Source organism: Macrobrachium nipponense, chromosome 46 (assembly GCF_015104395.2).
Source record: "Macrobrachium nipponense isolate FS-2020 chromosome 46, ASM1510439v2, whole genome shotgun sequence".
Taxonomy (NCBI): Eukaryota; Metazoa; Arthropoda; class Malacostraca; order Decapoda; family Palaemonidae; genus Macrobrachium; species Macrobrachium nipponense.
The window spans coordinates 45,139,903-45,167,385 of NC_061106.1; the positions used below are offsets into that span (position 1 = coordinate 45,139,903).

The window sequence follows — 27,483 nt, forward strand, 5'->3', positions numbered from 1 at the left end:
AATCATTTATAAATTAGTAATAGTATTTTTAGATTAATTCGTTTTCTTCGCTTCTCTGCTTCTTTCCAGAGGAAAATTACCATCTTAAAAGTAGTTTAATAATTATCTTCGAATTACAAACAATTGTACTAGGAATTCTGGAGGACGAAGAGGAGCTGGCGCAAGGGTAGGAGGAGAGGAGAAGAAGAAGTAGGCGGTGGCTTGCCAAGGAGAGAGAGAGAGAGAGAGAGAGAGAGAGAGAGAGAGAGAGAGAGAGAGAGAGAGAGAGAGAGTGGGGGAGATATATAAAGGGTAAAAGGGACCGAGTTTGGAAACCCTATATTCATACAAATATTTAGACCAAAATTTTCAACCAGGGACCAGATTTCACGTTCTGTTAAATCAAATTATGTGTTTCCTATTGCAGCACACTTTTAGGATGTTGCACACAGTGTGTGTGTGTGTGTGTTTGTGTTTATATATTATATATATATATATATATATATATATATATATATATAAACAATGCATGACCCATTTGAGTGGCATAATTTTGATAAATGCCTGCATTCTTGCAGTCCTTTGAATTTTGCTTTGCTGGATATTTGTCTTTTAAAATGCATAAATTAAATTAAGATGAACGCCTCAGCCTTACAGATAATGGATCTTGTTCCTCACACAGACACGCACACAATATATATATTATATATATATATATATATATAATATATAATATATATATATATATATATAAATATTATATATATATATATATATATATATATATATATATATATATATATATATATATAGATGTGTGTGTGTATTTATATATACTAATCAGTGCATTTTTAACTCAGCACCTGGGCCTTTGGATGAGCTCTTCTAAAAGGGATTATTATTAACAAAAATTTTTCTTATTTCATTTATTACATTTTTTATCTTTCATTCATTAATTGTTAATTTATTTTCTCTCTCTTCTATTTGTATTTCCTATTACCTTCTGTTACTCCTTTCAAATGAGCACCAAATTCAGTGGCCCCTGTGGGCTTGTTTCTTATGAAAAAGTTCATGTTAATAATAATAATAATAATAATAACAATAATAATAATAATAATAAAGCTATGCAATATTGTGGCCTACTCGTATCGTGAAGTATGCATCCAGTTTATAAAAAGGCTCAGTAGCTCAACTATTTTGTATATGAACAAAATAATAAGTAAAACTTTACATTACTTTATTTTTGCTTGTCTCCAACATTTTTTAAGTGTTCGAAACGGGTCAAAATATCTTCGTTCATCTTGTTTCATGAAAATTTCTCGATACTTTAAAATTATCTATATATTATCATATTTATATCTCATATCATCTACATATCTTAATACAATCAAGTAAACTTATAATAACTACATATGTTAAGGCAACCAAGTAAACTTATAATATCTACATATCTTAAGGCAATTAAGTACTTATAATATCTACATATCTTAAGGCAATTAAGCAAACTTATAATATCTGCATATCTTAAGACAATCAAGTAACTTTATAATATCTACATATGTTAGGACAATTAAGTAAACTTATAATATCTACATATTTTAAGACATTATAAGTTTACTTGACTGCGTTAAGATATGTAGATATTATAAGTTTATTTAATTGTCTTCAGATATGTAGATATTATAAGTTTATTTAATTGTCTTCAGATATGTAGATATTATAAGTTTATTTAATTGTCTTCAGATATGTAGATATTATAAGTTTATTTAATTGTCATCAGATATGCAGATATTATAAGTTTTCTTGAGACAATTAGGTAAACTTATATCATCTACATATCTTGAGACACTCAAGTAACCTTATAATATCTAAATATCTTGAGGCAATTAAGTAAACTTAAAGTCTGACTTCAACATACGGCAATAACTATTAAGAAATAGTTCAACTAAGATTATATTTTATTATTTTACATTTCTCGTCTTTCGTCAGATTTCCATTTGTTTCTTCAGCATTGTTTTTCTCCGGTCATGTATCATAAAACTCATGGTGAATTTTTCACATAACTTTTCGGTACCTCAATATTTCCCCGTCTTTTTTTTTTTTCTTTTTCTTTTTTATCAAGGCAATTCACTCCAAACATGACGATAAAAATTCACTTTACGGAAATAAAAAAGGTCATCCATTTGGCCCGGCCACAGTTTCTCGTATTTTTTTATCATTTTTATTTTCTTTTCCTTTTAATTTTTTCCCAACACAATATTGTCTTTCAAGCTTTCCCTCTCTCTCTCTCTCTCTCTCCCTCTCTTTCCTAGGTTCTTGATTTACCTCATCCCTCACCACGCCCCCTCCTCCTCTTCCACTCTGTGATTTGTTTTCTCCCCCCCCCCCGTTTTTTTTTTTTACTTTTACTATTTTTACTTTCTGTTCTTCTTTTATTTTGGCTGTGTGTCATGTACTATTATTCCTAAACTGGTCTGGTGCAAAAATAACAATGTAAATCGTACTTTATATCAAGAAAATGTATAAAACTAAATATAAAATTTAGGCCAAAGGCCAAGCGCTGGTACCAAGGAGGCTATTCAGCGACGAAAACATCGTTGAAACAATTGTTAGCGGAAGGTCGAGAGCAAGATGGAAGAAAGAGAAAGTGAACGGAAGTACAGTAAAAGGAATGAAAGGACGCTACAAGGAACCTCAAGTCATTTTATTTATTAGTTTAGTGATCATGTCCACATAAGGATGGACGAAAGCTTTAAGCTCTGTAAATACCTTAACATATATATTTTGTCTTGCTAAAAAAAAAATGAATATTACTGTTGGATCGTTCTACTGATTTTATATATATATATATATATATATATATATATATATATATATATATAGTATATAATATATATATATTATATAATATATATATATATATATATATATATATATATATATATATATATATATATATATATATATATATATATATTAAGGGTGGAAGTCCACCGAAATATATAGTCCTTAGCTTTAAACCAGATTGTTTTAATGGGCCTTTTATACTTGAGACGTAACCTGTTTTATTAACACAGAAGAATTTATTTAACACATATAATTATATGTATATTATTATATATATATATATATATATATATATATATATATATATATATATATATCTATATATATATATATATATACATAATATACTAATATTTCATATACATGACTATTATCATATATTTTCGCACCATGTGACGCCAAGGACCTTTCCTTCCGCTCGTGGCCTTCTCCTCTCTCCGTCTCTCCTCAATCTGGCTCTCCTCTCAACTATCTCTCTCTCGCTCTCTCTTCTCTCGATCTCTCTCTCTCTCTCTCTCTTACTCCAAACCCCATTATCCTATTATAATAAGTACAATACTGAGCTGATTCAGGAAAACTCTTGAGGTTCACCAGGAGGAGGAAGAGGAGGAGGAGGACGGGGGGAGGAGGAGGAGGAGCTGTTCCAGCCTCTTTCCATGAGACTCAATTCCCAAGAAGAAGAAGAAAAAAAAGATTGCATCCGTAATCTTTTGTAGTACTCTTTTCCCCAACGCTTTCTCGCGTTTTGTAGAGGGAAGATGGGATGGACAGACCATGGGCCTCCATAGACAATGGTTGCGTTTCCCATACCAAAAGAATGTGATTCTTCCATTCTTTTCCCAAAAACCCGAAAAACTCGAACCTCCCCCCACCCCCCCCCCCCCCCCTCCCCTTATGTCTCTCTCTTCTACCCTCTTTGCTGGGATGCGTCATTACATGAATAAGAGAGGTGGGTGATGTATAAACTACACATACAGACACATACATATATGAGTATATACTATATACATACACACATATATGTATAATGTATATGTATATAATATATATATATATATATATATATATATATATATATATATATATATATATATATATATATATATATATAAAGGTTTCTTGCCACGAAGGAAAAAATGAAAAAGCGAGATAGCCAAGTACTTTCGGTCCTGTTCGGACCCTTTTTCATTTTTTCCTTCGTGGAAAAAAAAACCAAAAAAAACCTTTATTTATACATAGCATCACGTTTTATATGCTCGTGATCAAGTTATTCACACACACACACACACACACACATATATATAATATATATCCTATATGTATATATGTGTATAAATATGTATGTATGTATATATATGTATATATATATATATATATATATATATATATATATATATATATATATATATATATATATATATATATATATATATAATATACATAGTAAACACTTGTCCACAAATACGAGGGACAAAAGCGGGTCATGTTTTTACATTGTCGAATATTATTCCACAAATATCGTGTCATTTCCATCCACTATACCTCCGGGGTTTACTGAGTGCTTCGCCTGGCGGCAGGCAGGATTCAAACCGGTGCCTACCTTATCAATAACGACATACAGTTGCTTATCGCTGTTTATCTCTGTTTCCAAATCAGGCATTTCTTCGAATCCTGCCTGGAAGAAGCTCTTATAACCTGTAATCCTCCTTGGATACAAATTACTCTCAAAATATAATTATATATATATATATATATATATATATATATATATATATATATATATATATATATATATATATATATATAATATATTTTGTATATACATTCATACATACACAGAAGTCCTTTTTCTACTGTAACCCACTCTGTTATATCTCTCTGAAACAGCTACAGTCGACCTTTTCTTTATTTCTGCCTTTTATCTATTTCTCTGGTCACCTTCCTCGGCGAATAATGAGAGAGAAAAGTAATCATTGAGAGGAAAGAAAAAAAAAAAAAAAAGAAAACTTGATGTCAAGCAACCGTGAAAATCTCACTTGCACTAAAATATTCATCGTCACTTCTGGCTTTGAAAGTGACTCTGAAAACCATGAGGCGACAATGAAGTATTCCGTTCCCTTTGCCATAATACAGTGATCCACGGAGGGAGTTCCGGGTGGTCCGTGGCCACTAGTGGTCCACGGCGACATTCTGGGTGTTCCGCGGACTACTAATGATCGATCGTGACATACTGTGTGGTCCACAGGGCGTTCACTACATTAGATAATAAACTGGAGATTGGTGCATATTTTAAAATTAACTGAAAGGCAGTAGGGATGATTTTATACAGATAAATAATTTCCCATTGATTTCCTTGTGTTACTCCCTTTAAAGAAATAAAATAAAATGATGACAACCTCCAGGATGTAATTTTCTTCTTAAAAAATATATTTCAGCCCAAAATATTGATGTTAAAATTAATATTGATGTTAAAATTAACGGATAGGCATTAGGGATGATTTTATCCCGATAAATAATTTTCCATTTCTTTTCTTGTGTTACTCCCATTAAAAAAAATAAAATACTGACAACCTTCAGGGTGTAATTCTTTTCGTAAAAAACATCTTTCAGCCCAAAATATTAACTGTCTGCTTTTTATTTGTTCTTACTGTACAAATAAATGGTCCACATTTTGTGTGTGTGGGGGGAGTGGGGGAGAGGGTGGTCCATGACCTGAAACAAGTTGGGAACGGCAGCTCTTATAAATTCTATAGGTCAAAGCTTCACGCCAGAATATACTGTCTAAAAAGAAAATAAAAAGTCAGAGGCTAATTGAAAGCTTTTATGTCTGTTTGAATTCACTTTCTAGATATGTGAACTTGAAGGAAAAGAAACTTTCCTTTATATATATTTTATCCACGGGAATACTTGGAAGAAGCTGTTACCTATAAACAAACAAAATTCAGTTTTTTATCTTTATAATCTATATGACCCTTTTATTGACTATATATACACACATGCCCACACAATATAATATATATATATATATATATATATATATATATATATATTATATATATAATATATATATATATATATATATAATTATATATATATAAAATATATATATAGAGTAAGGCTTGGCAATTATTTATTTTTCTTGGGACAATCGTTTCGCGTTCGCGATTGTGCATTTGTTGTGGCTGCGCTCTCCTTGCCCAGTGGTGCTTGTTTAAACCTAGACTGCCGCTAACGACAGTCTAGGTTTAAACGGCAGCGCATTAAGTCAGAAGCAGTCAGGGTCCCAGCAGCGGAGCCTTGGGTATGCTTACCGGAGGCCTGAGGTTGAGCCAGTATACAGCAGCTTGCATTTTCGTCGTCTGGAGGGCGGCATCGTCTACCACGGCGTTGTTGTCGTCGTCTGAGGAACGACTTTATTTGGAGTGTGGCCCCACTGGGCTGTCTAGTTCTGTGTCTGACAGTAATGTCTGTCTCATCATCTCTACGGAGACGGGACCAACGGCTTTACGTGACTTCCGAACCACGTCGAGAGTGAACTTCTATCACCAGAAATGCACATCTCTGACCCCTCAATGGAGTGGTCGAGAATCGAAGTCGCGGCCACCGAGGTGGCAGGTAAAGACCATACCAACCACGCCATTGAGGCGCTTCTTGTATACTGCCTGTTAATCATTTGATGTAATTATTTATGATGCCACTGTTCATTTGTGCTAAGCTGCTTAATGATTGTTTTGTGATGTTGTGGTGCTGTTTCATTTTGTTACCGTTTATGCTGCCTGACTTTTTGTGATGTAGCTACTGTTTGCTAGTTTGTGTAAATTTTTTATTCTGGTAACGTTATTTTACCTCTACGTATAATCTTTGTAAAGTAACTGTGATTAGCTACACTTTTTCTTTTTTTATTAATTTGATTGTTTATTAAATTTATTATTGGTAATAGGCATGTACTTTCTGAACCTTGGCTCACTTGTACATAAATTGTAGATAAATTATTGCAATAAAATATCTTTTTATTAATTTGCCTTAAAATTTATTATTGGTAATAGTCATGTACTTTCAATTGTTTCTAAACCTTGACTCGCTTGTACATATGTAGATAAATTATTGTAATATATTTTAAGGTTAATTCGTATTTATTTATTTTTGTGACTCTCCTTCCTCCGTAGTTTGTCTAGACTGCTGGCCAATTAATCCAGTCCCTTGTCCTTTTTTCATGCACAAGAACCTGGAGAACAAAGTATTTTTCATAATTATATATATATATATATATATATATATATATATATATATATATATATATATATAATATATATGGGTTTCATCTCTAATCACATGCAACACAAATAATTGTCGTGAAGTCTGGCGATATATCTCTCATGAGGTGTCATAAATCTTCACTCGTCTCCAGATTCTAAAATCCTCTGGCGCCCAGGAGAGTCCTCAAGAGACAGTCAGCGTCCAAGCCACCTTAGTCATCCATCCCTCGTCATTATGTGATCGAATTCAGGTAATTGCGACATTTTAGTAATAGTCTTTTCTTGAAGCGTTGTCCTTGAAAAAAAAAATACTTTCATTGTTACACCATGATTTAGCCTGACAATTGTATGATTAGCCCTTTTTTAGTCTCGCTAATTTCCAACTAAGAGAAGCTAGATTGGATATCATTATTCCTAAGTACTACAAAGATTTAATCTCGCTAATGCCTTCTCCAACTACATAAGTGTTATTGCACCCATTTGTGCATACTCTGTCCTCATCATTTCTCCCGCTTTCAGATATACCACAAGTCGAATCTCTCAAGAAATGGGATGAAATCTTAAGGTAGCTTCGTATATCTTAAGTTGCTTTGTTGATTAAAGCGGCCCCATGAACGTTTTCTAAGTCTGTCAAGTTTCTCTTTGTTACTCTGGTCTTCCATCTCAGATCACCTGTCAGCGCCTTCTGTCTGTCAGTTTTTTCTTTTACTATAGAATATTTTTTCCAGTGTTTGTTTCTAAGGCGTTTTTACGTTGCGAGGAACCAGTGGTTATTCAGCAACGGGACCAACGGCTTTAACGTGACTTCCGAACCACGTCGAGAGTGAACTTCTATCACAGGTAAGACAATCTCTCACACCTCAATGGAATGGCCGAGAATCGAACTCGCGACCACCGAGGTGGTACGGGTAGCACCATCCCGACCACGCCACTGAGGCACTTTGTTTCTGGTGTGGATGTCTGCTTGTGTCTAAGATTTATTTCATTTAGATAGCGAGTTGTTTGTTTGTTTTTATGGCGTTTTTACGTTGCGAGGAACCAGTGGTTATTCAGCAACGGGACCAACGGCTTTACGTGACTTCCGAACTACGTCGAGAGTGAACTTCTATCACCAGAAATACACATCTCTCACTCCTTAGTGGAATGGCCGAGAATCGAACTCGCGACCACCGAGGTGGGACGCCAACACCATACCAACCACGCCACTGAGGCGCTAGATAGCGAGTTGATATCGTGAGGTATGTTTTCCTAATAGGAGTAGCAGTTGTGACGGATGGTCTCTTCTGTTTGTCTTAATTTTTCGTAAGTGGTATTTTAATAGAAATTATTCATATTCACAACTGAGACCAGATCCCCCCCCCCCCCCCCTCCATTCCTGCCGAGAGCCACCAACCAGATTCATATTCGCTGAACAGCAGAGGCACCAATATGCAGTAAATGTGCCCCGCTGTCGAACTTCTCAGTCCCAGAGGTCCATTATTCCTCGCATAGTTGGACTGCCGAACAGTCTCCTCCCCTCCCCCCTGGGAATGCCGTGCAATTGCAACTTCAAAAGTTCAATTGAAGTTCCAGCGAAGATGCAATGTATTTTAATACATTTTTATTTATTCATTTCTTCCTTCTTTTTTAATAAGTGAGATATCTTCACTTTTTATTGCTCTTTACTTCCTAATTTACACCAGACCTTTCAGAAGTTTGAATTTCAAGTCGATGGCCTCTGTGGGTTTATTTCATATTAATAGTGTTCATCTTCTGAATTAATGATAATAATATATATGACATAATACACACACACACATATCACACATTATATATTATATATATATATATATATTATATATAATATTATATATATAATATATATATTATATTTATTCAAAAGATAAACAATATTCATATGGAATAGTGTTCTTTGGAACAAGTTTCCAAAGCATATGATACTCAATAGAAAGTAAGAGAAGGTTAAGTTAATACAGTGAAGAGATCTCGCTTTATTATTAAAAAAATTAATATATATATATATATATATATATATATATATATATATATATATATATATATCAAATAAGATATCACACTATCGCCTTCTGCAATCCTCAAAAACGATCCAATATTAATAGGGGTAAAACATACCTCATATTCTCCCTCAAAAATGTCCGGGAAGAAATGAGTGATGGTTGCACAATATTATGCCCAGCCATATGGATAATGGTTTTTTTTTTCTTCAAAAATTCAAAGCATCTTATAGCAAATTGCACCGTCACATTTCCTTAATACAACTTTCAAGAATAGTTGAAGACGAATTAGCCGAATCGTGTTTGGTGTATTGTTTTGTATTCATATCCAGGAAACCTCAAAACAAATTCATTATAGCGCTGAATGATCCCTTAGGGGGCCCAGGCTCCGGAGGCGGTAGTTAGGCTAGGTAGGCGGAGGCACCCCCGCCGTTTACCACCACGGTCGAAAAAGCTTTGGTCGCAAACCTTTGTCCGATGTGACGTCAGAAGCGGGAGAAACAGTTGGGAAAAGTCAGAAACTTTGCCAGCAGTTTAGCTCCGCTTCTGACGTCACATCGAACAAAGTTCGTCGAGCAAAGCTTGACCGTGTGGACGGGCCTTTAGATTCCAGTGCTTCGCTTCAAGCCTAAATCTCATATTCCATTCCATTCCATATCAAAGAAAATGTCTGAAAATTTTTAAAATATTTTCACAGAATTTTGCAGAAAATAATAAAAATATTTTCCATCTAATGAGGTTTTTTACACCGTTCCCACGTCTGGCAGTAAGATTATTTTGACAATTCTTCTGGCATATTCTCATGAATGGTGGGGATTCTGATTTCTGGCAACAGTTTTATAACTACATCAATACTTAAAACACTCAAATCACACCAGAGAGGAGAAATGAAAATTCCGTTTCTATCATCTACGCTATTTATTAAGAAAATAGACTTACAAAAATCTTCTCTAGGACTGGACAGGGAGTCACTTGAGCAAGGCTACGAGAGGTGGAACCACACGGAAAAACCAAAGGCCTTCAAAATACATAGGCCTAAGGTAGCGCCCAACCCATACTTGTACACAACCCGTTCTGATCCTGTACTGTACAAGACACATACAAACAGATATATATATATACACGGACACGCAACATCTTTAGTAGGCACACTCACAATCTCCAGAAAATAGTCTTGGCTGCAGAGAAGATCAGGAGGAGGAGGAGGAGGAAGAAGAAAGAGGTAAGAGAAGTGGTGAGGTCTATTGTAAAAAAGTGAAGCATTCTTCTCAAGAATGCAAAGAAGGAAGATTTACCAGTCTGTTGACATACATTCATAATAAAATATATAGATTAGGGGTATCTGGCACAAATATTCCTTTTTTTTAAAATATCATTGACAAAATATAGGTTATCAAATGGATGTAGATGATGTAGTACTGCGTAACTATACATTATGCATTCTAACTGAGGATTCAAATTGGGGATCTGGAATCGTTTTTATTTCAAGAAAAGACGCAAGCCACAAACACCTCACTTTAGTACAGATGCCAGTTCTTCCCAGACATATATTACAGGCGTAATCTTCTCTCTGGAAACAGCTGGCAGTTGCGTCAAAGAATGGGCGTGGCTTATGCCTTAGCTTAAAATAAAAGCTTCGTAGAGGTCTGGCTTAGGAGTCAATACAAGAGGCAGAACAAGAGAAGAAAGTGGTTGGTTCAGAACAGATTGTAAACAAGCAGTCTTTTATGCCAGTGGAAATGACCCGTGGCAAAACACAGCGGCGTTGTTATCTTGTACCTACTTCGCCCAAGATACGAATATGAATAAATATGAGATATTATATTCAGAAAATAAATAAATACAAGGGTAATGACAATACACAGTCGAAATCAAAGTAATGGCGTTACCCACAGATCAATATTTAAAAGACTAGATCAGAAGTGACTTAGGAGTTACAAGCACTGAACAGTGGTAGACAATAAATAAAAGAAAATGACACAAGTACAAAACACGGGTAGAGGTGTTTTCGATTAGAGTTCACAAGAGTTCATTCGATGGCTCTGAAATATACCACAACCTTGAATTGATATAATACAAAGATGGCAGGATGTTTCTTTTTAATTCTAATACACTAGTTTTCAATAATCAAACATATAAAGAAATTCTTATCAGTGATATTGAAAGCCTTGATTAGAAAGGGTAATCCTCTCATTTGAAGTAGAATATATATATATATATATATATATATATATATATTATATATAGATATATATATATATATATATAACCAGAAGTGTTAGATGTAAACAATTTATCTGATGGTTTGATTTGGGAACTTCACTTTCAAGGAAAACGACAAATACTTGGACCACATTTTTTGTTCCATGAATTTTGGCACTTTGAACATACAGAGGCACTCTATGACGTAGTCCACTGGACACCGAACCAGCCCTAAAGCGTAGGGTAAACTTTAATCAATATCCCTCCTAAACACAAAAAATATCATAAATATTAAACATATGGACATGAACGCTCTAATCACACAATATATTACACATAAATCTATTACAAAAGAGGTACAAAACATATTTTCTTTACAAAATGAAAAAAAAGCAGTCTCCAAATTTAAGTAGGCATCAGAACAAGTTGCACTATATTTCAATTCGATGGTTATTGCTTCGTTATTGCTTGGAATTCTGTTTGTATTACCTTGCGTAGTGTGGGTCCTGTGGAATTGGGCTATACATGCTTTTTTTTTCTTCTTTTTGTCAAAACTTTTTTTTTTCAATTGTTCTGGCACAATACGATCTTACGAACGCGTGTCTCGCCAGGTAGAATCAGGAATTTGTGACCTACCAGGTAATAATATGTCCTACGATAGAATCTATCAACAATCTGAACTCATTTCCAGCAAATTATTTCTCATGGCTGGTTTAACCTCCACTCCACCTGTGATTCCGGTACCGCTGTTTGTTTAATGATATCATCTTATAATCTCTTTCTTCGTCTCTTTCTCTCTCTCTCTCTCTCTTTATTTCCCTTGTGGCTCCAACGCTAAACTAGCTAATGGTCATCTATCTACTAGTTATGTATTGCTTGACTACTGGGCCATTGCATAGCACTCAATAGCTTTTTAGGACGTGTTTGAATTGAATAGGCCAGAGCTTCCAAAACCAAGTAACGCTTTCTCCACGACTTTCACCTTCTCTCTAAGTCTACTAGTTCTTTCTCTCAAATTCTCTCTCTCTCTCTCGCGGAAAACAAGAAAATGAAACGAATTTCCAGCACGAATAAAAGCGGAAATACAATTCTGCAAGGAAGGAAAAGAATTCATACATAAGCATGTATGCTTTATGGTTCGTGTGTTGTGTGTGTGTTTATGTGTACAATATATATATATATATATATATATATATATATATATATATATATAGATATATATATATATATTGTTACAGTAATGCATATACATAATATACATATAGTTATATTAATGAATGTGTGTGCATGTATGTATGTATGTATGTATATATACACACACATGCGTATGCGTATAAACACAGTCTCTTCCACTTGGGAAAAGTGGTGCTGAAGCTAGGGGGGAGGGGGGGAATACAAATGTTAAAAGAGAAAAAGGAGAAAACACTGGACCAGGATTGAACTTCGGAGATCATTAACATTTCTATTAACATTGTTTTATATATATGTACAGTGCATGCTCATGCATGGCATTAGTTACGATTCAATCCTAAAGACGTCCATTTATAAGGCCATGTTCGCCAACTCAGCGTGAGTAGCGCTTACGAACTGACTCGAAAAAGAGTAGGGGGATAATATATGTATATATAAGTAAAACGAACGAGTAAAGTAATCTGTGTACAGTCCTAGTAGCATATATATAGTATCTCAGGTACGAAGGGGGGTTTTGGGGGAGTTAACACAGAGAGAGGGTTTTCAAATCTTTTCTTAACAGTGTGACTTGGGCGACCAGCCAGGACCTAAGACTTGTTGTAACATGTTGGTCGCATGGTGTACCTGAAGCTGTGGCAGCCTCTTCTGATTGTGAAATGGCATCGTCTTGGAGTTATGGTGTAATCCTGCATTCTGGGACCCACTTCGGACTCGTACTACACGAGTACGAAGAGAAAAGAAAGGGAAGACCTCCCCGTGTGTGTCACAGCTAGAAGAGAACGTGTCAAAATAAAGTCTACTCGAAGGAAATTGCAACGACCGATATCTTTGCACAGATGACAGAAAAATGTAGCCTTACTCTATAGCAAAACCTTTGGCCACCACTCGTGGTGCTCACTTGTAGAATTTCGCGTCTCAACAATGATCCCTAATAAAACTGGATTCGATCGGAATGTATCTTTTCTACCAGCAAGATTCCTTGGCCTTGGACAACTCTCCAGCCCAAAAATTCTTCCACAGAGCCCACATTGACCCTTATCTATCAAATTATTGCTTTTGGAATACCCGGCGACCCCCAGGACCTCTCTGCTGTAGGCGACGAAAGCCACAGGAGGCGGAAGGTAACTAGTATTTATTATTATTATTATTATTAATGAATGAGTAATAAATAGAAGTATCGAAAAGAGAGAGTCACACCTGGTCGAAGGTACCCATCATGAGCTCTGGGTGTCTCAAGCAGAGAGGACGGTTCTTCTATAAAAGGCTATTTATACTCCATAATATCTAAGGGGATTTAACCTATCGGACGCCTAAGCTTCGAAGTCTATCCTTTCTTAAGCCATGTAAGTAAAGTCATTATTTGCAAGTAAGAAACAATAATTAAAAAATGGCAAAAAACTCACGTTTGCTATACATGGTGAATATCACCATTTCAATCCTCTGGATCATTTTTTATAGAAAAACCATCTTACCAATTTGTTTTTTGCTTTTTTATCTATTCTAAGCCAACGATAGCTACCTCCGCCAGTGTTATTTAACAACTAGTCATAAAAAGGAAATAGACAATGTTATGTAGAGATAAAGTAGCCTGTACATGTCATAAGAAAAAGCCTCTTCGTGGAATTAACAGTAAGCAGGTTTAGGCGTGAATGCAAGAAAAGGAATGCGTCTCTCTCTTAATTGAACCAAGTCCTCAGGTGTCAAATCAACACCAACCTTTTCTTTTATCAGACGAGAGGGAAATTTCGTGTTTATTACACACAATACAGTGTTTATTACAAACAATACAGACAGCAAGAGGCCCAGAAGGCTTCTTTACTCAAGACGCATCTCCGCTCTTGCATTTGCAACCCTGAAACAAGCATTTGCAACCCTGAAACAAACATCTCAGAGCCAATGGTGGCAGATAACAATTATTATTATTCGAGTCTTCGCTCCGAATTCTTACGAATACAAGCTAAGAATAGGATAAGGAAGCATGAAGAAGCACACTACTGGAGTCTGAAGGATTTCTGCTGCTCCTCCCTCAGTTTCCCTCTAACGTGGGAATTAGGAATCGATGATGCTTTCTCGCCAAAGGGGAGTCAGGAATCCTCGATACAATCATCATGTAAAATCTGGAATCCCTTGTATCCCTTTAGCGGGAATTTAACATATTTTTAGAACTGAATTATGAAAAATAGTAAATCTCTTTTTTACTTTCCAAGGTGAATTCTGGAACATCCAGCATTACTGAGTTCTGGAACCTCTTCATGCTTTTAACACTTTCATTCCAACGAGGAATTGGGAGCCTCATACTTACTTAATGTTATCATGTTAGGAAAAAATGCTATCACCGTTTGATATCAATCTCCCTATTGTTATCACCATATGAATAAGCAGTTTACCTTACAAAAATTTACATGACAAAAAGTCCCATTAAATTGGAACTTGGATCCTCAAACAATTGAAAATTCACAGTGGCACTGACATGAGACTTTTGAATTAACAGTCAAGATGAAAGTCAACAATTTTCTAAAAAAAAAATTAACAATCTGGTTTAGAATAACAGTGCATATTTGCCATTTTTTTAAGTTAACAACAGTGTTCTTAAGACTGAATGGGCATACAATTTTCTTGTAAACACAACTTAACAAAAAGACACGAAGGACAAGTATCAGAGGATCCTTATTCAAACTTTGTCGTCTGCACAACGAAAACACGTAAAATAAGACTCTTCTGAGGTCACTTGGTGTCTCGCTCATCCTGCCAATACTCCAGTTGTCTTTTCCACTGTTAGGCACTAAATCATTCATTTTTTCCTTGACAGAAGAAGAAGAGTAAATCAAATGACGATGATGTTTTGATAACTTCTCGTAAATCAGACGACGATGATTTTTTGATAACTTCTCGTTATTACAACTGCAATGAAAACTATATACTGCAACTATATGGCTTTCATGTATTCTTATTTCTGACCTTTATTCCCAAAAGGCGCCTCCTAGAATACCCCAAGAACAACCTGGCCGGTCTGTTGAGCTACTAGGGGGCGTATTGCACATTATTGCTACAAATGCATGATATTATTGCTAACTTATTGCTGAGTATTAATAAGTAATGCTTATAAACTGGCATGGGAGCTATGGTCTTTTGAGGACCTTTCTGTTGCTGTGCTTACGTGAGTTACACTGACTTTACGTTCAATTTTCAATGAATTACTTGTTTCCGGACGAAAATGAGTAATTCATTGTCAATTCTTGTAGAAAATCTAATCAGATTTTGTTCACACAACGAAAAACAATGTCACATCGTGATTTTTTTATTACAATAAAAAACAGACTCAAAAGGAATCACAACAAATGACTGCTTTCTCCAATAGCTGAAAAATATCAAAACCATAGCTCCCACAAACACACGTCTCATTCACACACGATATTATTATTATAAGTAGGCGTCAGATGGACGTCCCCTCGCACTTCTAGCATTTATATTACAATTTCATTCACTTTCTACTTTATTTCGAAGTACCTTACGAAAGCAGCGGACTCCCAAATGACGCCTACCCAAGGACGAACAGGAACCGCAATTTTGACCACAACACTAGCAATCACTAAGTGTTATTTTCCCGTGCACTTTGAAGGGAGAGAAGCCGTATTTCTTTGATCAGAAAAGTATTTCCTCTACAGCTACAGCGAAGGGCCAAAACACGACGGTTCCCGTCACGTATCATAAACTATTATTGCATATTGACCGTGATGGTAGTAGTATCTTTAATGATTCTTGCTAAACCGAAACTAAATCATAAATAATAATAATAAAAAATAAATGGTCTTATCTATCTACAATACTGAATATTACATCGGCTACAAAATTCCCTTCTTTCGTTTACCGCTGGATTTATCAGCTCGTTACATAAGTTTATATATATAAAAAAGGGGTCTTTTTTTCAAATACTTCGTAGTAGTCAAAAATCAACAGATTTCACTCCTGCAAAATCGTTGTACATCTTATTGCTTTGGAAATTTGTTTATATTATTGCTTTTTTTTTAGAAAGACGTGCTGCAAAGCAAGTCCAGTGTTACCTTAAGGGTATAGGAAAGAACAAGTCATATTCAGAGCATGAAGAATTTCAAAGGTGTATGTATATATAATATAAATTATATGAATAATATATATATATATATGAAATATAATAATATAATATATATGTGTATATATATATATATATATATATATAGATATATAATATATATATAATATATATTATTAGTAATATATATAGTCTATATATATATATAATATATATATAATTAATATATATTATCTTATATATATAATGACTAGGACTTGAACGTATACTAAAGCCAATGTTACAAATCTGCTGAAGAAAAATGATCACAACGTTGAAATTTCAAATGAATTTCCTTACTCACCTAAATCAACTGACTAACCCTTAAACCTAGATAATGCTAGATTTTATATAAATGATCTGTACTGTATGTATATATATATCATCTCTATAAGCTATATTTTCACTATAAATCTCTATTGCTTTGGTTCCATCGTTAAGGGCCACCAGAAACTTGAAAAAAAAACAAACTAGGTTTCCCTTGACGAAGACGAATGAAGCCTAAGATTATAAAAGCATATTTTATTATTTTGTTAAGTGCAAAGAGGCGATTTATAAACCCTATGACAAATACAGACTAGAATTCGTTGGTTTTGTTATATATTTCCTTTATCTCTCTTACTTTCTTTCGTCCGAACTTGGGCATAAGCAACCTCGGTTTTATGATGAACTTAAAAGAAATGTGATAGATTGGAATATATATATATATATATATATATATATATATATATATATATATATATATATATATATAATATTCAAATCACACTAAACATTCATTGTCATTTTGGAATTTTTTTTTCTTTGTGCCATTCACGAAATCTTTGTAATACTGATAAGGCATGCGTAACAAATGCACTCTGTATGTCTATATCATATATATATATATATATATATATATATATTATATATATATATATATATATATATATATATATATAGAGCCATGGCATACTTGGCAAGTTAAATATTTTTCCCTACAAGGGAATATATAAACAAATCTTTCAAGTAAAAAACTGAGACAATGTTACACTAATTTCCATATATATATCAACAGACGAGAGACTAGAAACAGCGGCCATTCCACGTGACCAATCTATATACCCTAAACCAGAGGTTGCTCCTGCTCCCAGGTCAGACAGACAATGGGATTCTGTAATAAAGCTGCTTCTTTATTTTCTTTCTTTCCAGTGATTCGTGTAAATAACTCTTTGGTATTTCAGCTATGTACAAGATAATAGCTATCATTGTTATTTTTGTCTACCTATGTAATGAAAAAGAAAAAAAAATTATGAACGCCTGGCTTGGAAATCCATGACATTGGAAGTGATGTTTTAATTACTGTGTTTGTTTTGGTATGACGATTTCTTTATGACTAAGAATAGAGTATGTAAGTTTTTTTTTATCATTTTGCCTTTACACGCAACGACAGACCTGTTATTATCACAGAAACGTTGCTTAATGTTGTCAACAAGCAGAATACTACAACCTGAAACATCGGCTGCACGAAAAGACGGTCAATTAATCATTAAAAAAACGAGAAATTATATGTTAAAAGGGACAAAATCGGACAAGATATAATCGCAAAAAATACTATTAACACGAAGGAGGAAAACTTCTTCCAAGGAAGATGCGTTAAACTGAAAGTGATAACAGATGATAATAACAAATGCAGAAAGAGGAGATTAGTTATTAAAACAAATAAATAAATAAATAGATAAATAATATAAACATTTCATAATATCTCCACTCTCTCTCTCTCTCTCTCTCCTCATAAATAGATCTTCATTTTCAGAAGAACGAGGCGTTATTCAGTGCTCGAAATATACTATATTATCCGGCAGACTTTCATTTCCCCTTTTTTCAGTCACTGGCTGGAACTCGAGTGAGTGGTCGGTTGACATCATCAGCCGAGGCCGGCTGGGCGGCCGCCCGCCGCCCCATTTTGATAAGGTGGGTGTGGCCCCATAAAGTGATTACTTTTCATTTATACTCACCCCTCCCAACCCCCTATCCATTATTACCCCCTCTGCATAGATGGATGTAAGAAGAAGAAGAAGAAGAAGAAGAAAAGGAATAGTTATGAGGAGACCTTTGTCAGCGAAGGAAATGAGAGGTGGATCATCACGAAGAAAGGCATAAGAGTATTACCGATTTAACGACCTCACTTTCCTTTACGAATTGACATTGTTGTTTACATTCATAGATATTTCCAGATTTGTATTCAAGTTACGATACGTTCCATTGTTCTTTAAGTTTAAAATACCATGAATTCCTCGTTCCTTCAGGTTTGAGACACGTACGATAACTTCCATTGTTCTTTTAAGTTTGAAATACGACAAATTCCTCGTTCTTTTAGGTTTTTTTAGACACGTCCGATACATTCCACTGTTCTTTTAAGCTTAAGATAAATACGACTCATTCCTCGCTCTTTTAAGTTTACGACAAGTACGACTCTTCCCTCGTTCGTTTAACCTTCAGGCAAGTAAGACACATGGCCTATTCGATCAAGTTTCAGACACTTAACAAATACGTAAACTCTCTTTTACTTTCTTTCTCCATTTTTCTGGTTTTCATCATTTTCCTTGATAATGATTTACCTCCCTCACCCTCTCCTACTTTACGTACAATCTCATTTTGCTGTCCATCTGCGCTACTTTATAACGCAAGTGAGGAATTTCTTAAATTTCAAGTTTAAAAGTACGATAATCGGCTGGAGGTAATCTTCCTTCATTAATAACCGCCATGGAAGTGAGGAGGAGGAGGAGGAGGAGGAGGAGGAAGGACAGTGGGGAGGCGGATGGGGAAGTGGAGGGAACACTGCGGAGGGGTTAAAGGTGGAAAGGGGGAGAAGGGGGGAGAATGAAGGAGGGGGAGAAAGAGTTAAGGGAGTAGGAGGAGGAGGAGGAGGGAGGGGTAATAGGAAGGAAGAAAGAAGAAGAAGATGATAAGGAACCAAGAAGAGGAGGAGGAGGAGGAAAAGAGCAGACGAGGGCGATACGAAAAAGGGGAAGGGACCACGAAGGAGAGGTGAAGGGGTAGATTACCACAGAGGGGATGGTGGGGAGGGGATTCCCACGGGAGGGGGGAGGGCGAGATTAAGCGATGGTTTTGATAGGGAGGTTTATAAGGAGGTGAGGTAAATGAAGGTTAAGCTCTAAGAGTAATGAAACGGCGCATATAGATGATGACGGGAGAATAGTAGGGGGTAGGTGGGGGTTGGGGGTGGGGGTGGGGGGGGGGGGGTAAGAGTTGTGGTAGGGGGGTGGAAATGAAGATGGCGATGACACAGAAAAATGGTTTTCCCGGGAAAGAAAGAAAGAGGGGACGAAAACGAAAGTAGTAACTAAACAAGCTACTGGGAAATTTGCAGTGACTCATGAACTTACTTGCCAAACGTCTTACAAAAATTTGATTTATCATTCTTGCAAGCAAAAGCATTCTTGTCAGCGCGTTTGATACCAAATTTACAGTAGCCGATCATAATAAAAGTGTATTTCATGGAAGGAGTTTTTCCTATAAACATCTCTCGCCTTGATGACTTATATTGGCCAATCGCATGACAGTACATTACGAAGTATGTTATGAAATATAAGAAAATGTTAGAGGGAGCATTTGCAATTTATAAAAAAAGAGGACAAACTCAAAATGAATTCATGGACATCATGATGATGATAGGGGACGAGGACGACAGAGAGAGAGAGAGAGAGAGAGAGAGAGAGAGAGAGAGGAAAGCCCAAAACGGAAAGGCCACCTTGACATTCTTACATAATGAACAGTGCATTGGGATAGTTGGGAGGGGGGGGGAGGGGCGTTTGATCGCTCTACATCCATCGATTAGATTTCGTATTTCGAATTGCGAAAACAAGACCTACACACTCCCCTCCCCCCCAAACCACCCCCACCGCTTTTTCCCAAGACAAACATTTATTGAGACATTCTGCCCGGCCAGCGTTATGGAACAACTATTAATATAGGGGGCGAAGGATTAAAGATACAAATACCACGGGATGACATTTTTCACACCGCGCGATGAAACTTTTGCTGAGGTTACGAGGAGGGGGTATGGAGGAAGTCGGGGGGAAGGGAAGGGGTGGGGGGGGGGGGTGAGTGATTTGGAAAGTCCCAGTGGATGGAATATTTAGCCTCACCCTCCACCGACCTTTGCGAATTCCCGGAGGATTCTGGGCGACCACCTGTGTGTGCTGGCTGGGCTAAATATCAAAGAGAGCAAGAAATGGCGCCACGTCCTTTGATGGAGGAATTAAACTTTGGCTCAGAGAGAGGGGAAAATACGACGGTCTCTCTCTCTCTCTCTCTCTCTCTCTAACTTTCCTTCTTTTATATCGCTTCTAAATTAAGATATATCATATTTACACTTTTTTTTATTACTTTAACGTCTTCATTTCCTTTCCTTCAGCTGTTTCGAAAGAATGAAAAAGGATGAATGGTCTGCCAGAGAGGGGGGGGGGGGGGGGGGGGGGGGGGGGGGGGGGGTGGGGAGGGGGGGGGGGGGGGGGGGGAAGGACCCCATATATTCATCTATTATCAGTATATGGTGTTTCAGTATCTAAAAGGTACATTTTAGCTTTGGAAAAAAAAAAAAAAAAAAAAAAAAAAAAACAGAAGGGTTGTACAAGGGGACTAGGAACCAGGGGATTATAAGAAGCAAGAGTAGTAAGGGTAAGGGGAAGGGTAAGGGGTAGGGTAAGGGGGGGGGGGAAACGATAGCAGGAACAAGAAATGGGCAGCCTTTCCATGGCAATGATAAGAGTGATTGCCGCCACGCCCTCTCGGATCAAACCACTTCCTCCGTCGTTACTTCTTTCCAAGCAGTTGCTCTCTCTCTCTCTCCCTCTTTCTCTCTCTCTGCTGACGTCAAGGAATTGTCGCCCAAACTCGTTTTATTAACTCTCTCTCTCTCAAATCGGTCACCAAGTCCCTGTTTATAAGACTTGTTCTAGCGACAACCACGCTATCGACTGTCAGTAATTTCCGAGTCTGAGTTTGTTATTTGGCCCGAGTAAGTCAGGTGCATTATGGTTCTGTGCTTTCCTGGCTACTAAATTAGTTCTCTCTCTCTCTCTCTCTCTCTCTCTCTCAAAGACACTGAAGACTGGTTACATATGTCTCATTATTTATAACTTACTTCACAACTAACAACATATTATTTTGTAACATCCGTAGGTTATGAAGACCTGCCACCAGTTACCAGTTGTAGTATTTGTTGAGAGAGAGAGAGAGAGAGAGAGAGAGAGAGAGAGAGAGAGAGAGAGAGATCAAACGGACATCTGCTGGAGATTGTGGGGAAACTGCAGATCGGACAGGAAGGTAATAGTCATATACGTCTTGTCAAAATTTAATGACCCTATTAAGCCATCCACCAGCGGATCCGCTTTTAAGTCAAGGGGGTGGTTATGGGGCTCCCTTTATAAAGGGAAGGCAATGAGAATCCATAAACGGGGTCCAAGAGATGGTATTATTGGGGGGGGGGGGGGGGGGGGGCGGGAGGTGAGGGTCAGAGGGAATGGCCCTAATTTGAAAGCTTTTTCAGATTGGTGGATAAAAAGAATAAATTCACAATTTGTTACATACTGAAGTTTCCTAGGAAAACTGAAGGGGGTGATAGCCGGGGGGGGGGGGTGTCCCTCCAGAGGGGATGGGGGGGGGTTAATTGTAATGCTTTTCAGATGGTAAATAAAAAGAATAAATTCAAAATTTGTTACATAGTGAAACGAAGCTTCTATCACAACCAAACTCCCGTTGAATCACAATTCTCATCATAAATTTGACAGTTGATGAAATTTAATTCCGGCAATTTCGACAAGACTGATTAAAAAAAAAAACTTAAATATGACATTACACAGATGACAACTTTCTTCACTTTCTAATTCCAATACTCCTCACAAATTTTTTCACCTGATAGGGAAAATTTAATAACAATAACATTGATATTAATAAAAATTTTCCTCCTTCGTCTGTATAACAATATTCCTTGAAGAATTTTCTGTGGGTGAAGAAATAAATATATATATAAATATGAAATTACACTGATGACCAGTCTTCACTTTTTTTGTTTCCTCTATTTTCATGACCTCCTAAAAACAAAGCTTAAATTCCGTCCCCCGGTCAAATTCCTTTCTTGTAATAATATCTGAATATGGAGTGGACATAAGAAAAATAAACTTACTTAGCGAACAAGGGAGGAACTATACAACAGTGAAAAAAAAAAAAAAAAAATCTTCGTGCAAGAAACTGACCATGTGCCTCCAGTCACATGTAACACTGGAAACAAGAGTCAAGCTTTTGATGGACGTGTACGCGTTTCTGCGTACATCTGTGTATCTGCATACACGTGTATATGTGTGAGCGTATGCCCGTGAAAGGCGTGTCTGTGCGCGCATGTATTTAAACAGTATCGATTAATGTATTACTGACAGGTTTGAGGTGTGTGTGTGTGTGTGTGTGTGTGTGTGTGTGTGTGTGTGTGTGTGTGTGTCAGGTCTGTAGTTGTCAAATGGAAAGGCAATCTTAAAAAGAGTTCCAGTTACTATAAGAATGGGTATAAGATATGACATCATCATGGATTTCCAGCCTGGAATCAAAATCACCATCTCTTACTCTAAGAACGTTTTTTATTTTTAATACTCACTAGAATCATTGCTTTAAATCACTGTCAAATCATTATTTGTTTTCCTCCAAAATCATCATCATCATCATTATCGGTGTCGCCTTGAATCACCGCATAATGAGACTTCTTTAAAAACTACCTTCTAGAATAAGTTTTTTTTTTTTAAGTATTTACTATTTAAGTATATTCGGCCGCAGCGTCGTGACTAGCGCACACTCAAAGGAAGGCAGAGCCGTGGTAGGAGAGCAGCGATGGCCGAGCGAGGGGGGTGAAAACGCGACCCTTACACCCTTTTATGCTTTCACTAGTAGGGATTTCGAAATTCTACAAACATACTTCACCTAATTTCCTTAAAAGATATTTTCGTGCGTTCACGTTTTTTCTTTTCCCCTTTGATCTCATGACAATCATTTTAAAGATATGCTACAAAATACTTCACACAGTAAAAATCATTTTAATAATCAGCTTGACAGATTCGTCCCGTCATTCATCAACATCTCTCTATTTAAAATTCTTTATATATAAATAAATATTAAATCAGATTCCAAATTACCGGTTAATCACTCTGACCTTGAAGGCTGCACTGTTTCTCTGTCAATTCCACAAATTCTTAATTTCCAAAAATCCCAATTAGCATTTTGTTATCTTGTCATCCCAAATTCCCGAATTCTCACTCTTCTTGTCATCCCATACTCTCACTCATTCCCAGAATTCCCAGATTCTCCCTCTTTCCTTGTAATCCCTAATACTCCATTTTTCCTTCTTACTTAAGACCACGTTGGGGCTGGGCATTTCCGGGGAGGGGGAGGGAGGGACCGTCTCCCCCCCCCCTACCAAACCGCCGCTGCTCTCACGCCACCCTCTGACCGAAATAATCCAAATGAAACTTATCTTATATAGAAAAAACCTCGTAGAAAGCTTCCTATGCCTATGATCAAATATATTCTATTATTTGGCTTGTATGTATGTTATGTAGACTCGAAAAAATACTTATCACTATGCAGTATCATATTATTATTAATAATAATATCGGATGATGTTAATTAATTATTTTTATATTTTTGAGAGTTCCTACTCTACGGCGACTAGCAGACTATCAGTCACTTGAGGGCATCAAGTGGGATTTCATTTGGAATGTTGGAATGTTGGTATGGAATGCATTGAGAAGAAAAAAGATTCGTAACCTATACAAAGTTCTATGTACATGCAGGAGTTATGCTTTGTTTTTTTTTTAACTCGTTTATTTATTTACTCTCTTGTAGTAATAATAATAAGTCATTAATAATAGTATTAACAAGACCCTTTTCTACTTTGGTCGTTGACTGTGGTTCGTTGTATATGAAACGCCGCCGCCCTTTTCAAAATAGCATTAAACAGGGCGACTGGAAACGCGAAAATCAACCGTAAATGTTTATATTATAACAATAATAATAAATAGGCGATCAATAGCCGCATTCATCCTAACTACTACTTTTTAAAGTTATTGTGACGTCATGGGAGCATCAAAGCATATGACCCGGTGGATATCAGAGCGTTTGGGAAGTGGGCAGCCCTCAGGGGTATTGGAATGTGTTGAAGAGCCACTGAGGGCGCCCCCGCCTCCTACGTGCGCCCCTGTCCTCACACACACACACACCTTCGGAGCAACTTTCGTTCTGTCTTTGGTTGTTTTGATCTTGCGTAGGTATGAGACCTATGACGGTCCGACTTTATTCCTTGATTATTATTACACTTGGACGACAGAATAAAGAAGAAAATAGCAACAACATCTAAAATTATAACAGTCATCTTTTGATCATGTTTTGTTTTCTTAGCCGGCAACGCAGCGAGGGGCGCCACCGAGGATTTGTGTACCAGACCTGAGTTTTAATATCAAGTATCTTGATTTTTGTTTTGTTTGGAATTCTGCCCCGCCCCCTCTCTCTCTCTCTCCCTCTCACTCTCTTCTGATGGAGATGTCTCCTCTTCGGTCTCACTCAGAGCAGCTCATGCTGTATCCTCGAAGGAGGAGGAGGCTAGGGTGAACGGGCGCTGGAGGAGGAGGAGGAGGAGGAGGAGGCGGCGGCGGAGGAATGGGTGTGAGGAGAGAAACCCTGTCATGGATGCGGCTATGGTGACTCCTCATTCATCAGGCAGGCAGGCAGACAGGCAGACAGACAGACAGGACAGACACGAGGCCCAATATGACATCAGACACAAGCCTACTACCTCTGGGTTGTCCCCCACCTCTCCTTTGGCAGAGGGGGGCGAAAAGAACCCAAGCCCTTCGCGCGACACTTTCCAGGGTGACCACGAGGGCGTGAATCATTGGGCGGCGGGCGTGGGCGTGGGTCGGGACGGTGGGTTTGTACGGTTCAGGCGGTGACCTGGAGGACGCAGCAGCAGCAGCAACAGCAGCTACTAGGTGCAGGCGACCTCCAAGGGCTGCGGCGGTGATGGCGACGGCAAGGGCATGTCCTTGAAGCAGGCAGACTCGTAGTGCTTGTTGAGGTAAGACTTGAGGGCGAACGACTTATTGCACCGCTTGCACTTGAAGTTCTTCAGCTGCGAGTGGGTCTGCATGTGCGCGCGCAGGTTGGAGCGATCCGCGAAGGACTTGCCGCAGTGGGCGCACCCGAAGGGCTTCTCGCCGGTGTGGGAGCGCATGTGCCCCTGCAGAAGCCACGGCCGAGAGAAGGCCTTGCCGCAGACGCCGCATCGGTGCGTCAAATTGTGCGTGAGCACGTGCATGGCCAGGGCCGGCATGCTGACGTAGGCCTTCCCGCAGACGTGGCATCGCCTCGCGTTCCCGGAGTCGAGGTCGCGGTGGGTCTGCTTGTGTCTGGAGAGGTTGGAGGAGGTGGCGTAGTGCTTGCCGCACTCCGAGCAGGTGTACCGGGGCTTCTCGGAGGAGCCCTCGCTGCTGCTGCCCCTCCGCTTGGACCGTCCGTCGCTGACGAAGAAGGCCTCGTACGTATACGCGACCGTGCAGGCTTTGGAGTTGTGGCAGTCCGACGGCTTCGGGCTGAGGTCGTTCACGTTCCCGTCGGGGTCGTGGAGGTGGTAGGAGGGCGGTGGCTGCTGGGGGGATGATGGGTGTTGCGGGTGAGGTAGAGGGTGGTGGTACTCCAGAGAGTGAGGCGAAGGCGGAGTGTGAGGAGGTGAGTACTCGGCCACGCGGGCCGTTGACAGGTCGAGGATCGCGTGGGCTGTGCTGAGATCCTCCGGTGGGCGGTCGTAGAGCGCCGGCGGTGGGCGGGTGACTGTGAGATTCATCGGTTCCTCCATAGCTTCCGCCCGCGATTCGTACTGAGGACACAGTGGCGCCAAGGATACCAGACCTTCGGGGGACATTCCGCCGAAGCTCTCCGTGGGCGTTAGAGCGCGACCGTGGGCGTCGGGGGATGGTGTCAAGGGCAAAGCTACGGGTCCGGGAGGGCTGTAACCACGCCCATCAGCAATGTATCCTGTGAAGGAGAAAAAGAACAAGAACAACTGTTAGGACTCCAGAATAACAGACGACTCAGGATATTATTAAATAAATCAATTTACAAGAAATACAGAACATTTGGTACGGTCAATGGATTGAAATAATATTAATCATAATAATTTAATGACATATCTTTCATAGTTAAGGTTACCAAAACTGAAAACATTCATACAAATAAATACATTACCAGGCCCTAATGTCACAAATAAGAAAGAAAAAAAATTAATATATCCTTTATCCCTAATTTCTTCCGCACATTATCATACTCTATTCAGCCGAAAGATTGTCATGAATTTTGACTTGGATTGATCATCTCAATGAAAAAAAAAATTGTAAAAGATTTCATATCATTATTATCAGCGTGTCTAATGCATTAATACACCACACACACACACACACACACACACACACGGGGTGCCACGGTAATGATAACATTGGTTAGGGTACGAAAATTCTTGAAATACACAAAATTTTCGTAACTTTCAAGAATATTCCTGTCCCCTCTGCGTTTGTACCATATGCGAAAGGTTCATCTTATGAATAATATAATAATAATAATACAATAATATTAATAATAATCTTACATATCTGCAGATAAACAGAGCAGCGGAATCATTCACAAAACGGACTATAAAAATAAATAAAGGCGCAACACAAGCCAAAACAAAAGTAAGAGTAACAAGTACAAAACCAAGAGCAGGTACGACACAAAGCAACACAAGTAGGAAACAAAACGTGAAGGGGAAAACCAACACAAATAAGGAACGAAATCAAATCACAATTGA

The 27,483-nt window shown here is 37.7% G+C and overlaps 1 protein-coding gene and 1 long non-coding RNA gene across 2 annotated transcripts in view; both read right to left on the reverse strand.

The window, feature by feature from the left end:
- The window catches only part of LOC135214626 (uncharacterized), a 441,347-nt gene that overhangs the window by 175,463 nt on the left and 238,401 nt on the right, over window positions 1-27,483 (reverse strand). The window lies entirely within an intron of this gene.
- LOC135215003 (uncharacterized) overlaps window positions 22,175-27,483 on the reverse strand; it is a 94,013-nt gene continuing 88,704 nt past the window's right edge. The window contains exon 2 of the mRNA XM_064249538.1: window positions 22,175-26,675. Coding sequence (XP_064105608.1) covers window positions 25,630-26,675 — 1,046 coding nt within the window. The 3' untranslated portion in view covers window positions 22,175-25,629. The remainder of the gene's footprint in view (window positions 26,676-27,483) is intronic.